The sequence below is a fragment of the Lepus europaeus genome, chromosome X, assembly GCF_033115175.1.
Source record: "Lepus europaeus isolate LE1 chromosome X, mLepTim1.pri, whole genome shotgun sequence".
In the NCBI taxonomy this organism is placed as follows: Eukaryota; Metazoa; Chordata; class Mammalia; order Lagomorpha; family Leporidae; genus Lepus; species Lepus europaeus.
The window spans coordinates 133,289,023-133,303,467 of NC_084850.1; the positions used below are offsets into that span (position 1 = coordinate 133,289,023).

At 42.9% G+C, this 14,445-nt stretch overlaps 1 protein-coding gene across 1 annotated transcript in view; it reads right to left on the reverse strand.

Annotated features, from left to right (window-relative positions):
• Window positions 1-10,071, reverse strand: part of BMX (BMX non-receptor tyrosine kinase) — a 52,512-nt gene extending 42,441 nt beyond the window's left edge. Inside the window, exons 1-3 of the mRNA XM_062183210.1 lie at window positions 9,960-10,071; window positions 1,925-2,071; window positions 503-607 (exon numbers count right to left, since the gene is read on the reverse strand). Coding sequence (XP_062039194.1) covers window positions 503-607; window positions 1,925-2,071; window positions 9,960-9,962 — 255 coding nt within the window. The 5' untranslated portion in view covers window positions 9,963-10,071. The remainder of the gene's footprint in view (window positions 1-502; window positions 608-1,924; window positions 2,072-9,959) is intronic.
• Window positions 10,072-14,445: the final 4,374 nt, after the last annotated feature.

The window sequence follows — 14,445 nt, forward strand, 5'->3', positions numbered from 1 at the left end:
TTGTACAGAATTTCAGCTAACTGCCCAACTCCCATTTGGGGATATTCCAAGCCATGTCATTGTCTTACTAGATCATTTTGCACCATCATTATTTTTCTTAGATATTCTGAGTTCATGATAGAAAATATTAAAGAAACTTCCAGGGGCCAGAGCTGTGATATGGCGGGTTAAGACACTGCCTATGATGCCAGCGTCCTGTATGGGCACTGGTTCGAGTTCCGGCTGCTCCACTGCAGATCCAGCTCCCTGCTAATGGCCTGGGAAAAGCAGCAGAAGGTGGGCCAAGTTTTTGGGCCCCTGTGCCCACATGAGAGACCCTAATGAAGCTCCTGGCTCCTGGATTTGGTCTGTCTCAGCCCTGGCTGTTGCAGCCACTTGGGGGAGTGAGCCACTGGATGGACAATTTCTATTTCTGCAACTCTTTCAAATAAGTAAATCGATCTAAAAAGAAAACCAAAAGTAAAGACACTTCCACCGAAGGTAATGCTGTTGCTGCCCTTACCTGAAATGGGTACTGTCTCTCCACTGGTGTCTGTTCCTCAAGATTCACTTTCTCCACACATCTGATTTTCTTAATTTCAATTGATCCTTTTCTGCTGCCTCTTTTCTGAATTAGAACAAAATATTACAATACTGCATGCGATATACCATGGTGCCCAAAGAAAACATGAAGATAAAGTTATGCTTGGAAGAGAGATTGGAGGATGGCTGCTCAGTGAAAAATTACTTCCCATTCCTCCATAATAGTCAAAATCCAATGACAACAGAATGTATTTAGGGTGGACACATTATACTCCTCCAAAAGCAAGTCTTTAAGCAGTAGTTAATAATCTTGTTTGATTATCTTGAAATGTGTTTCAGATCACCTGCCATGTGGTGAATCCATGCATAGTTTTTAAAGTAACTTTTTCCATGAACTTTTTTGACAGGTTTTAAAATTTATTTATTTGAGAGAGAAAGAGACAGACAGAGAGACAGAGAAGGACACAGAGAGATCTCCCATCCACTAGTTCACTTCCAAGTGACCGCAATGGCCAGGGTTGGGTCAGGCAGAAACCAGGAGCTGGGAATTCAGTCCAGGTCTCCCACATGGGTAGCAGACACTCAACTACTTGAGCCATCAGCTGCTGCATCCCATGGTGCACATTTTGCAGGAAGCTAGAATCAAGAGTGGAGACAGGACGCAAACCCAGGCACTCTGATATAGGATGTGGACATCCCAACCAGGGGCTTAACCATTCTGCCAAACACCCGCCACTCCACAAACTTTTTGAAGATCCCTCGTATGCATGAATTCCAAAAAAATTTTTTGCACAAAAATCAGCTTATTATTTAATTCCATTTTCCCACTAACTTTTTGGAGTACCCTTGAGCACTCAGAAAAATTAAGATTTAACTCCACAAAACAGTTCTTTGTTTCAGGTTCATGACAGAATTTCAGCTTTTCTACTACAATAGAATCCCTAACTATATAGAAATAGTTTGACTTACAGCAGATTTCTAACTATCAGCCTACTAACATTTGGAACGGGATCCTTCTTTGCTATGGGACTGGCCTTGTGCACTGTAGGGTGTTTAGCAGTATTGCTGGCCTCCACGCACCCAATGTCAAAAGCATTTACCCTCACTCGCTGCGATAACCTAAAATGTCTCCAACCACTGTGCGGTATCCTGTGAGAAGCAAAAATGCCCTCGGTTGAGAACAACTGGTCTCAAGTTATATTTTGCCTTAGATAACAAATGCCTTAAAATCCTTTATCCTGAATTTATTTTTTATCTTAGTTAAGAAAAGACAATGTGATAAGTGGATGCAAATCCATTTTTACTGTGTATGCTAAGAAGGCTGATGTTCTTTCATTATAATCAAGTACTTTGTGGGAAAACAATAAACAGTATAAAAACAATAGAATAAATAGGGTCTCACCATTTTGTCATATTCATAGTAGGAAAGATTTGTTTTGGTTAAAACAAAAAGCCGCTCTTTGTAATTATTTGGTGACATTTTCTTCTTTTGCTGAGACCTTTTGAGAAGAAGTTCTTCTAGAATGGATTTTGTATCCATGTTATCGTCCTAAATAAAATAAAATATTTAAAATGAAGGTTTGCAGCATCTAGCTAGGTTTTCTTTTAGCCTCCATATTTTAAGTCAACTTTTTTCAGTAGGGATAATATAGATGCTAATTTAAAAAAAGAGAGATTGACTTAGTTTTATGAAGTACATGTATTCTTACAGTTATTTTCTATGGCTTTTACTTTAAATCTTAGAAATGTGTTGATTTTGTAAAGCATCATATGCATTTGACTCACCTCCCACTCAGGGTCATAAATTCACCATCTTTGCACTACCTTCCAGATCACCATATCAAAATGCATTTGATTCTTTAAATATTCTAGAAGTAGTTGCCGAATTGGATAGGAGATAATAAAACTTTGTGAAAAGGTGAATTCCAAATGGCTCAGCATGTATTAAATAATTTATCCGTTGAAATTTCTCTTCATTAATGTGGCCAAAAGGTTTTACCAAATTATTCAAAGCATTGTGGGGTGCTGCTGATATCATTGTAAATGACACCCACAGTCCTGATCATGAACATAACTTTGACATAAAGGATATGGGTATAATTTACAATACTTCTGAGAATTTAAAATCTAAATGAATGCCCAAGACAGAACAAAACGAGGAAACTGTATGAGAGTGCAATTCAAAAATGCTGTCAAAAAAGAGTTAAAAGACTTGAAAAAATTATTGCATTTACAAGGTAAAAACATTCTTTTTTTTTCCTCCCAAAACTGTGTAAAAAATGAAATGTGAAATATTTCTGACAAGTACATGGATTCAACTTCTGGTTCTCCTGATTCTGTAGCTTCAATCCTCAGTGTAATGTTCCATTTAATAATAAGCAGTAGGTTACAAAGATAAATGTTCTCAGGTTGTTCTTTGCTTTGTGGAAGTGCATAGTTACTGGTACTCGGCTGCCCAATAGTTCATTGATAATATGAAGATATTAACTTTACTTACCTTAGATTTGCTAGAACTGTAGGTATGGGTCCTTAAGTTTAACTCTCAATTCTAAGTAAAAGTTACTGCTCAGACGCAGTATTGTTCATTTCCTCTGGCTATACTCAGGGTCATGCATTCAAAAGAAGATATTTGCATCGTGCTTATCATTGTGATAAGGAAGCAGCCATACAGGTATTGCTCTGTCTGGATGGAGGCAGGTGCCAAGTGAATCTGTCCAATCACTGGAAGATTCTCACTGGCCCCCGGAATGTGATGGGCTCACTACAGCCCAGGAGTGGAAAGGAAAGGAGACTAAGAAATGTAACTTGGGGGCCGGTGCTGTGGTGCAGCGGGTTAAAGTGCCGGCGTCCCATAGGAGCACCGGTTCTAGTCCCGGCTGCTCCTCTTCCCATACAGCTCTCTGCTATGGCCTGGGAAAGCAGTGGAGGATGGGCCAAGTCCTTGGGCCCCTGCACCTACATGGGAGACCCAGAGGAAGCTCCTGGCTCCTGTTTTTGGGTCGGCACAGCTCCAGCCGTTGCAGCCATCTGGGGAGTGAACCAGCAGATGAAGACCTCTCTCTCTGTCTCTACCTCTCTCTGTAACTCTGTCTTTCAAATAAATAAATAAATAAATCTTTTTTTTTAAAAAAAGGAAATACAACTTGGTGTTGAATAAACCATGGTCAGCTCAGTCAGCTTTCCTCCTGATATAGATCACACAACTCTAAAGCTGGATTGGAGAAAACCAGCTTTCATTACTTATTTACATAGATCAAGAGTCTGTTTATTAATTCATGAAGTCTCCCAAAGGCATTCTTTTGATTTATAGACAGGTAGTGGTGGTCTTATCCATTCAGTGCAATGAAGTCATGGTTATTTTTTGCTTTGGATATTATTTTATCTCTTTGAAAAAAAGGATAATTATTTTTGTGAAAGAAGAATTCATTTCTCAAGCGCAATAGATGGCTATTTGTCATAGTCACTGGCTAAGGCAGAGTGTGGTAGAGCCTCCTTAAGGCATCAGGGAGCACAGCTATCTCTCATGTCTGCCTCCACTGCAAAAGTGACATATACAACTGCTCAGATAAGTTTTTTTTCTAAATCCCAAGTTTACAGCCAGAAGAAAATTTGCTGGAAGACTTTTGGAAATGATGAGGCCTACTTTCTGTGAGTGAAGGCCCCCTTTTGGGGGGAGCCATATAACACTGGACCAAATTGCAGGGCATTTTTTTTTGCTTTTACATTTAAAATTTGTACTAATAAAGTAGAAAGAGAAAACTGTGACAACTCCTGCCAAAGTCCTTTTATATTCACAGCTGATATATTACTTCTCACAGCAGAGTGCTAATTAAGTAGATATGGTTGGTTGAATAGAAAGTTTAGTTTTTAACTTGTTCTTTAGGTGTTAAATCAATTTGTGACATTATGACCAGTTTTAAAAATGCAAAACCCAATGCCCAAGGCAGCATGCAGTCTTTCCTAGTACAGTATGATGATACACACATCAAGATGGGCTTTAAATACTATATTAACGTGAATAACTTGAGTCACAGAAACCATTGACAAATTCACAAACTTTCCTCTGTGGACTGAAGGGAAGAACATTGAATAGAAAGGAAGCTAGCCAGTCCTCAAGTACATCTCCAATAAATGTCTGAGGGTTTATAAGCCTGTTGCATCTGACAAAATGCAGTGTTTCAAATTTCAACACAATTGCACTTTCCAAAATGTTACACTTTGTGAATTTTTTGGCTTCCATTTTTAAAATCATATTCTGTATTTTTATTCCACAAAACCAAGAACTATAGGTAGGTAAAAGGAAGAGTAACACACCTCTAGAAGTTTTCTATTCACAAGAATAATGTGTGCATGTTCATTTTCACGAAGGGTTCACAACTGTGCACATAGGTCTGCAACCTGCTGCTCTCATGTAATGGTCACCTGGGGCCCCACAGCGTTGAAGTTCCACCCAGGAAGGAGAGCCCTAAGCTGGACTCCAGAAGCTTCCTAACACATTCGCAGAGCCCTGTGTTGATGACTTATGCTTTTGTCAGCTCCAGATCAGTTTCTTCTAAGGTAAACTCTCTGGTCCCGGTTCAGCCTTGGGCCTCCTTTCTGCTTCTGTTCGCTTCTGTCCCTTCCTTGTGCTTCCCCTTGCTCCTCTAAATAGCCTAGATTCTCCATCTAAGGCATCTTTATGGTCTCACTTGGTACAGGAGGTGATAACTGGAGCTGACTTTTAGAAATGCAATTTCTCCTTTCTTGTGTTAGTGCAATATATAAACAGGGCTCAGTGTCCACCATTGACTCAAATGCTTATTCAGCAACTGATAAACTATTCTGCCCACCCTTATTTAAGGAAAATTCAGTTGTGAAGGCAAAAAGAAAGAAACAACCTTTTAAAAGAAAATGACATCTTGGCCGGCGCCATGGCTCAACAGGCTAATCCTCCGGGCGCCGGCACACCGGGTTCTAGTCCCGGTCGGGGCACCGATCCTGTCCCGGTTGCCCCTCTTCCAGGCCAGCTCTCTGCTGTGGCCAGGGAGTGCAGTGGAGGATGGTCCAAGTGTTTGGGCTCTGCACCCCATGGGAGACCAGGAGAAACACCTGGCTCCTGCCATCGGAACAGCGCGGTGCGCCGGCCGCAGCACGCTACCGCGGCGGCCATTAGAGGGTGAACCAACGGCAAAGGAAGACCTTTCTCTCTGTCTCTCTCTCTCTCTCACTGTCCACTCTGCCTGTCAAAAATAAAAAAAAAAAGAAAAAGAAAAAGACATCTTAAATGCATTTACCTAGGGAAGCCGGTGAGATTCAGCTGGGCTCTCAGATTATCACTCACACAGGATATACACATCAATTTTCTTAGCAAATCACCCAGGCTGCATAGTTCCATAAGCACATGAAAGTAGAAAGAGACTAAAGCATAGAGCATGCAAAAAAAGGAGGGGGGTAGAAATCAATATTGTATTTTCTATAAGGAAGTCAGGAACCATTATGTAACCCATTACATACATAAAAGCTTCATATTTAATTAATCTGACTTGTAACCATCATGGTTATTTAGGGTATATAAGGAAATAATATCACCATAGTAAGAGGTCCAATTTGGCTTTTCTGTTCGACACACTTTACTTTGAGCCTGCAGTGTGCCCAACACTGAGTGACTGATTACAGAAATAAAGATTAACTTTGAGGTTTGAGAGGTACAATGGGTTTTCAAAAAGTTTTTGGAAATGTATATTGTGAAACAACTGTGGATTTAAACTTTTTTTGTATTGAAATAAACTGTATCTTTTAATTTCATTTTACACAAACATTTTGAAAGTACCCTCATGGGATTTTATCAGCAGTAAAGATTACTGCAGGGTGATGGACTTAGAGGGGGAGGTGTGTGTCATCTTTGTCATCTTTTCTCTACTCTAACATTTAGTTTTCTGGTCTGTAAAGTGAGAGAGTTTGCAGTGTTCACACTCTACATGACTTAAATAAGAAGTCTTATGTGAAAATACCTGGCACACTGGGCACCAGATCATGACTGAAAGAGAGAGAGGTGGAAAGAAACAGCTCACCTGCTAAGGTGGAGTCCACTGACTTTACTATCAAAGACCTAAGGAAGGAAACATCATGTCTTTTTCTTAAGATAATCAAGAAAAGTATTATGGAAGGGAGGCTCTTGAAATCTTGAAGGATGGGACTAATTTTAGTAAAAATAATTCTAGTCAACAGTTAATGAGAGCTGGCCCTGGGCCAGGTGCAATTTAGAGCCGCTAACAAGTATAAATTATTTTCCTGGTCACAACTGCCCTATGGTCGTGACAAGCACACCTTATGGGGTAGGCAATAGCACTGTCATCCTACGTCAGCATGTCCTAACACAGCCATCCTTTAGGGTAGTTTGTGACATTCCCACCCCCAGAGTAGGTTGTGATAGTCTCCCTATAGAATAGATTCTAACATCAGTCCTTACGTGTGTAGCTGTTGAAGTTGTGATAGATCAATAAATTGCCCAGGCCCCAGTGCGTGGTGGGACTGGGATTTGAATCCCGGCAGTCTAACTGCATAGCCCACATTCTTGACCATGATACTGATGCTGGAGAAGCAGCTGTCCTTGTGTGCCCCTCCTGAATCAGAGAAGCTCTAACCTAAATACAGGAAGGCCATGATGGGATTTCAAAGCACGTAGCAGCCCTAGAAGTCATTTTATAGATGCAACGTTGAGTCCCAGCATCCATGATCCTAAAAGACACAGACCAGGGGGTCAGACGCTATTGTTCTGCCTGGTGCTCTGTCCACTCCAGCATGATAGTAAGTTGACTAAAAGATCTGTGTTCAGGTAAACATTTTACGGTCTTGCTAAGGCCCACTCTTTGGTGAGAATAGGCATAAATTTGGGTTTTACCAGATTTATACGGGGGGCATTTTATTGGAAATAGGAGAAAGATGTGATCCATAAATAATGCTTCAGCAGAAACCCCTAATGCAGTGTCGAAGAGCAATACTCTACCCTACACTTTGAAAATAGATTCAAACCTGCCACCTCAAGCGTTAGAATAAACTCTAAGGGGCGCAGAGGGCAGCGGGAGGCAGCAAGGGAATGATGCCATCGGATAGTTCCCCCCACCAAAAAGCGTTATGTCCTGATTGGCTCAGGATGGTTCCTCTAAAGCTTTATCCTTTAAATTTGGGAGAAAAGAGAGCAAATCCCTAGCCCTTAACTGGGTCCAGTTGTCTTCTAGTTTACCTTGTCATTTAGGTAAAGACACAAGTCAGCGCCGCGGCTCAATAGGCTAATCCTCCACCTGTGGCGCCGGCACACCAGGTTCTAGTCCCGGTCGGGGCACCGGATTCTGTCCCGGTTGTCCCTCTTCCAGGCCAGCTCTCTGCTGTGGCCCGGGAAGGCAGCGGAGGATGGCCCAAAGTGCTTGGGCCCTGCACCCGCATGGGAGACCAGGAGAAGCACCCACTGGCCGCAGCGGCCATTGGAGGGTGAACCAACGGCAAAGGAAGACCTTTCTCTCTGTCTCTCTCTCTCTCTCTCACTGTCCACTCTGCCTGTCCAAAAAAAAAAAAAAAGACACAAAAAAGAATACATGGCCCTGAAGGGCAGTAGAGGGGGAGGGTGAGAAGCAGCAGGAAGAGGCTCCAAGAGGGGACCAGGGATGTTCCAAAAGGGAAAACGAGGGAGGACCTTGTGACAAACGTGACCTTCAACTATTTGCCCAAGACCAGGCCCACTTATCTCCCTGTCGAATAACTGAAGAAAATACAATGCTAAGTTTAAACAAAAACAAAAAGCTTAAGTCAGCATCAGGCAAAGTGGTTTGAAAAGTCTTATGGTGCTGGCCGAAGATAAATAAATACTGGCCGGCCTGGACAAAAGCTGCTAGATCTCTATGTTGCCTGAGTTTATGCAGGAGAGAATTTCAGTTGATCTCAGCATCGCACAGACAGAAACGCTAAACCATTGGCACTCATGTTCTCAGCACTTTGAAGCACCATAGCTTAGTTGCTCCAACGTGAAATTATGAAAACCAGACCCCTCGAGAAGACCATTTCCCTCCAAAGACAGCAAGAATCCCAGTGCTGTTCATGTTAGAGCTAAGATTCGCATTGGGCCTGAGAGCCACCCTCAGTGCCTCCCCCAGAGCTTTTCTAAGCCCTTTCCCACTCTCGGTGACTTTCCCTCTGCTCCCTCTCCTCTGCCCTGGGGAACTCTCCGTGGGCCTCTTTCTGAGGAGAAAGGCAAAAGGTGATGCTGCCACTCGCCAGCAGCCTTTGCTGAATGCGTTAGACACATAACACTGCTTAGGCAGTGTGGGTTAGTATGGGTGAGAGCACCAAGCTGCAGTGGGTTCAAATCCCTGCTTTGCTTCTGCAATTGGCACGTTACTTAATCCTGCGAAACCTCAGCTTCCCCCTCTGTAGAGAGTCAGCCAGTAACCACATCAAGAGGCCATGGGAATCAAGAGAAAATGGCGGTAGAATGCCCAGCACCCTGGGAGCTGGTCTGCAAACCTGCATACCTCAAGTCAGCAAGCACCGGCTCTGTGGGCTCGGTGCAGACTCTCCATCCTGGGGCTAGTTACCTTAAAATCAGCACGAGCCAGCCCCCTATTGGCTGTACACTTGGGCTACCGCATTTCTTACCAATAAATACTTGCGTGTCACTCGGAGTATGGTCTGTGGACTGGCAGCATGGGCATCACCAGGGAGCCTGTTAGGAATGCTGACGCTCAGTTGCCACCCCAGACCTCATGCCTCAGAATCTGCATTTTAGCAAGATCCTCAGGCTATCACGAGAGCTTGAGAAGCACTAATCTCAACCATGATATAGTTGTCCTACCTACCTTTTAAAGCCATTGCAATCGTTCCAGTCTACAAGAAATTTCAAACTCATATGGACGTGGGTACCACTGTATGGTTCGCCTCCCTCCTATCTTTCCATCTACATCTTAAAATATTCCCAAGCGCCTGATTTAGGAACCTAAGAGCAAACATTTGTAGCTAAAATAATGTTATAAAAATACAATTAAAGAGAGAAGGTGTACCTAATATTTCTTTGTCTTACCGAAAGCAGTTACAAAGCCAATACAAAAAGCCGTGGAAGGGCAAAGCCTATAGAAAAGTGCGGGGAGAATCAGCAGAGGAAGGAGCTCAAAGCCAGCTGGGGCTGCTGGTGGTCAGTGCACAGCCTGACAGCGTCCCTGAATGAGAGTTTGAGCAAGGGGCAAATTCACAATAAAACTATAGCAGTTTAAACCTCTGGTCCCCAAGTTACACGGCCCCGTCCAAAGCCCCAGGGGAGCCCTCTACCATTGCATATTCACAATCTTGTACTATTTTTAGGCTAAATCAGGCTCCCCAGATTTTGTAAACTTGAGGCCCCACTGCACCTGGATTCGAACTTTTTCCCCATAGGGAATGACACAGCACAGCTAGCAGACGCTTCAACGCACCATGTTGACGTGTTCCTTCGCCTGGCTCCGCCGCGGGGAAGTCAATCTGCTTCTGCAGGAGCTCAGCCCCAGCTGTCCTCTTTCCAGCAGCAGCAAATTGTCTCACATGTTCCCGGCTGCCGGGTCACAAATGGCTGCATTACTCAGTGCCCCCAAAACGCTTATTGTCCTGCCGGGCCTTACACAATCCTACAGGAAACCACGCTCAACACTTAGCCAACACTTGTTGATCTGATTGAACGCCACAGGAGCAGAGACAAAAGCATATTTCAGAAAGGTTCCAACTCTGATAACTGCAGCTCCTGCTTTTCCCAGGCAGCTCTCGGGTGCATGTGATAACCCTGCCTTTGTTTAGAGCGTTCTGTGCTGGAAGGGACAAGAAAATATCTCAGCAAAACGCCGACTTTTGACGCTGACTTCTCTCACAGCAGTCAGGAAACCATGAGGTAACGCCAAGGTGCATGAACACTTCGGCTCAACGCTCAGATAGAGGGGGACCAGAGAACACATGAGCCAGCAGAACAGTCCACGGGATGGAGAAGGAGCTCATTTTCACCTCGAAGCTTGGCAGGCTAGAGATGGCTACTCATTTAAAATATTAAGAAATCCAAGAAAGGAAAAGATACTGTTTTTAGGTAGCGCACCAGCTGGTAGTCACTGGCCATGATTACAACCACATCACAACTGCTGCCTTTTCTCTTTCTACCATTTTCTCTGGGGCACACCGGCTGCTCAGGCACTGATAAAATAACTCTAATGATATATTTTAGGCTCTGCTGTGGATGGCCAAGGAAATCAATCACGCTTTGGGCAGGAATTAAACACTGTGTTTTTTTGCCAGTTGTTTGGACACGTTAAATTAGTTGTAAACATCTGTGCTGTGCTAGAGTTTAGGATTGTCAGAGGAGTGCAATGTGCCTGACTTTCAAAGTCACCTTTTTTGGCACGGACATGGGGTCTACATCATTTCTACTTGTTCACTCAGTCAAGTCTTACTGAGAACTTACGACGTGCTAAGCACTCAGGGGCCAGAGACACAACAGCAAACAGAAAGAGACAGCCCACCTTTCCAGGGGGCTTACGTCTAGTGGAGGAAGAACCACAAGTGGCAGTTCAGTTAGGAGTCTGAGAAATAGCTTGCAGAGATATTTCTACTACTTCAGTTTGGAAACTAGAACTTGGGGAAGGGCAAAAAGCCCTTCAGAAGAATTCGAAAGAGTGCCAATTACAGCGTCACCGATGGATGCCCAACAGCTCACTGTCCTCTGAGGATGAAGTAGGCAGTCATTGGAGTGAAGCAGAGCAACAACTTAACATTTCAAATGGATGAACTCCCACTCTGTTCATTCACTTCCTTTCCCACTTGGTGCTTCGTACTTACTTATATCTGGTAACATGGCAAAAGAGCCATTATCGAGCAAGAAGTAAATTTAGGGAAGGAGGTGGCACAACTGTGGAAACACCTGGGCCCAGTCTCTTGGACTTTCCACCCCTTCTTGGGGTTTAAAACATTCAAGGGCAGCTGGGAGGAGTGGTTTCCTCTAAGCCAAAATGTCACAGATTTATTTTCTTCTTTTATTCACTCACTTCCTCTGCTGTAGCTCCTGAACCTTTCTTTGGCTCTGTGTCTTCTATGTCTTTAGTTAAATTTTGACTTTTGGCAACCTGCTAAGGCGATCACATGATTTAATTTACTGGAATTATAGTCTGCATCGTCACCGTCACTCAGTGAGACTCTTACGGATTTTTTCTGGTGTTTGTTCATGCCAACCCTTAACAGGCAACAGCTAAAGGGACACAGCATGGGACAACCTGACTTCATGACATCAACAAGCTTATTCACTTATGCTTGCATTTTTAGAATAAGAAAGAACTTGGTGAGAGAACAGAGAGAGAGAGAGAGAGAGATCTGACTTGTGGCTGATCTCTAAAAGTTCATTTGACTCATGGCTTTAAAAATCTACATGCTTCTGATACCAAATTTCAGCCAGAATCTCTCCCCTGAATTCCAGATTCATATCTGAATGTCAGCTTGTCCATCTATATTCATAATATCTAATAGATATGTCAAACTTAACATGTCTAAAGCTGACCTCCTGATGAACCCTTGAAACCAGCTCCTGCTACAGTCTTTCTCTTCACAGCTAATAGCAACTCAATGCTTCCAGTTGCTCAGGCCAAAGACTTCACCCTTCCCTCACCCCCAACATCCAATCCTTCAGGAAATAAGATTAACTCTACAAAGTGAACCCCAAATTTGGCCACTTGTTCAGTGCCTGCACTGCTAGCCACCGGTTAAATCGCCTTCACCTGGAATACTGCCTTAGCCTCCTGTTTTCCCCTTCCCACCTCTTCTGTCTGCACCGAGTAACCAGAGGGAGTCTCTTAAATGTAAGTCAAATCATTTGTGTTTCTGGTTTGAATGCTCCAATCCCCCCTCCCCTTTCTGGTCCCTTAGTTCTGTCTCTAACATCATCTCATCATTTTTCTACCTTGTCACTCCTAACTCCCCCCCCCCCCGCCCCGCCCGCCATATTCTGAGCAGCTCTGCCCCAGGGCGTTTGCATCAGCCACAGCCTCTGCTCGGTGAACTGTTCCAGATATCTGCTTGGTTCATTTCCTCGGCTCCAGTCTCTGCTTCAAGTGGCATCTTCCTAATGAGCTCTACCCAGACCATCCCGTGTAGTATGACCTCACCATCCACTCAGCACTCCTAAGCTCCTTTATCATATTCTAATTCTTCTTCTTCCCATAGCGCTTATCACCTTGTAACATAATGTGTAATTTCCTTTTTCACTGCTTTCATTGCCTGTCTTGCCTCACTGAAGAGTAAGCCCACAAGGGCTCCAGCAGCTTCTCTTTGCATCTGGAGCTTTTCCCATGTGTGCCTTCATTAGGGCATCGCTCATCACTTCCCGCATTGGTGGCTTCTGCTGCTGAAATAATCGACCTGGGGGTTGGGATCTGATGTGACCATTCCACATGTACTGGAATTTAAGTCCAATGTGTCGCCTGTCTGGGATGCTTGCATTCCAGAGCTTGGGTTCAGCCGTGGAGCAAACACCCTTGTTCTTTATGACAGGAGATGGGTGAGTGGGATATGGAGATGGACATGAAAAGGTTTGTTGTTTGGTTTTGTTATGACCTTTTCTGACACCTATGACATCATCAGAGGCTGTTAACATTTTATCAGTTTTACCCCCTTTCCTTTAAGGGGAAGATAAGAATCTGAAGTGTGGATGGAATTAGCAGACTTGGAGCACCACTTGTTTTTGTAAATAAATTTTATTAGAACATAGCCACCATTTACTTATGTATGAGAGTACTTCAAAAAGTTCATGGAATTAAAAGATAAGTTTAATATGGTGCAAAAATTTTTTGAAATCCATGCATATGAGGGACATTTTAAAAGTTCATGGAAATTGCTTATTATGAAAAAAATATGTTTGGAATGCAAATTTTTTGCACCAAAATAAACTTACTTTTCTTTTTTTTTTAACTTTTATTTAATGAATATAAATTTCCAAAGTACAGCTTATGGATTACAATGGCTTCCCCCCCCCCATAACTTCCCTCCCACCTGCAACCCTCCCCTTTCCCGCTCCCTCCCCCCCATTCACATCAAGATTCATTTTCAATTCTCTTTATATACAGAAGATCAGTTTAGTATATATTAAGATTTCAACAGTTTGCGCCCACATAGAAACACAAAGTGAAAATACTGTTTGAGTACTAGTTATAGCATTAAATCACAATGCACAGCACATTAAGGACAGAGATCCTACATGATATTTTTTAAAAATTAATTTTCTATGCAATTTCCAATTTAACACCAGGTTTTTTTTCATTTTCAATTATCTTTATATACAGAAGATCGATTCAGTATATACTAAGTAAAGATTTCATCAGTTTGCACCCACAGAAACACAAAGTGTAAAAATACTGTTTCAGTACTAGTTATAGCATCACTTCACATTGGACAACACATTAAGGACAGATCCCACATGAGACATAAGTACACAGTGACTCCTGTTGTTGACTTAACAATTTGACACTTTTGTTTATGGCATCAGTAATCTCCCTAGGCTCTAGTCATGAGTTGCCAAGGCTATGGAAGCCTTTAGGGTTTTCTGACTTTGATCTTATTCCGATAGGGTCATAGTCAAAGTGGAATTTCTCTCCTCCCTTCAGAGAAAAGTACCTCCTTCTTTGATGGCCCCGTTCTTTCCACTGGGATCTCACTCACAGAGATCTTTCATTTAGGTCTTCTTCTTCTCCTTCTCCTTCTCCTTCTTCTTCTTCTTCTTCTTTTTTTTTTTTTTTTTTTGCCAGACTGTCTTGGCTTTCCATGCCTAAAATACTCTCATGGGCTCTTCAGCCAGATCCAAATGCCTTAAGGGCTGATTCTGAGGCCAGAGTGCTATTTAGGACATCTAAATTCTGCCATTCTATGAGTCTGCTGTGTATCCCGCTTCCCATGTTGGAT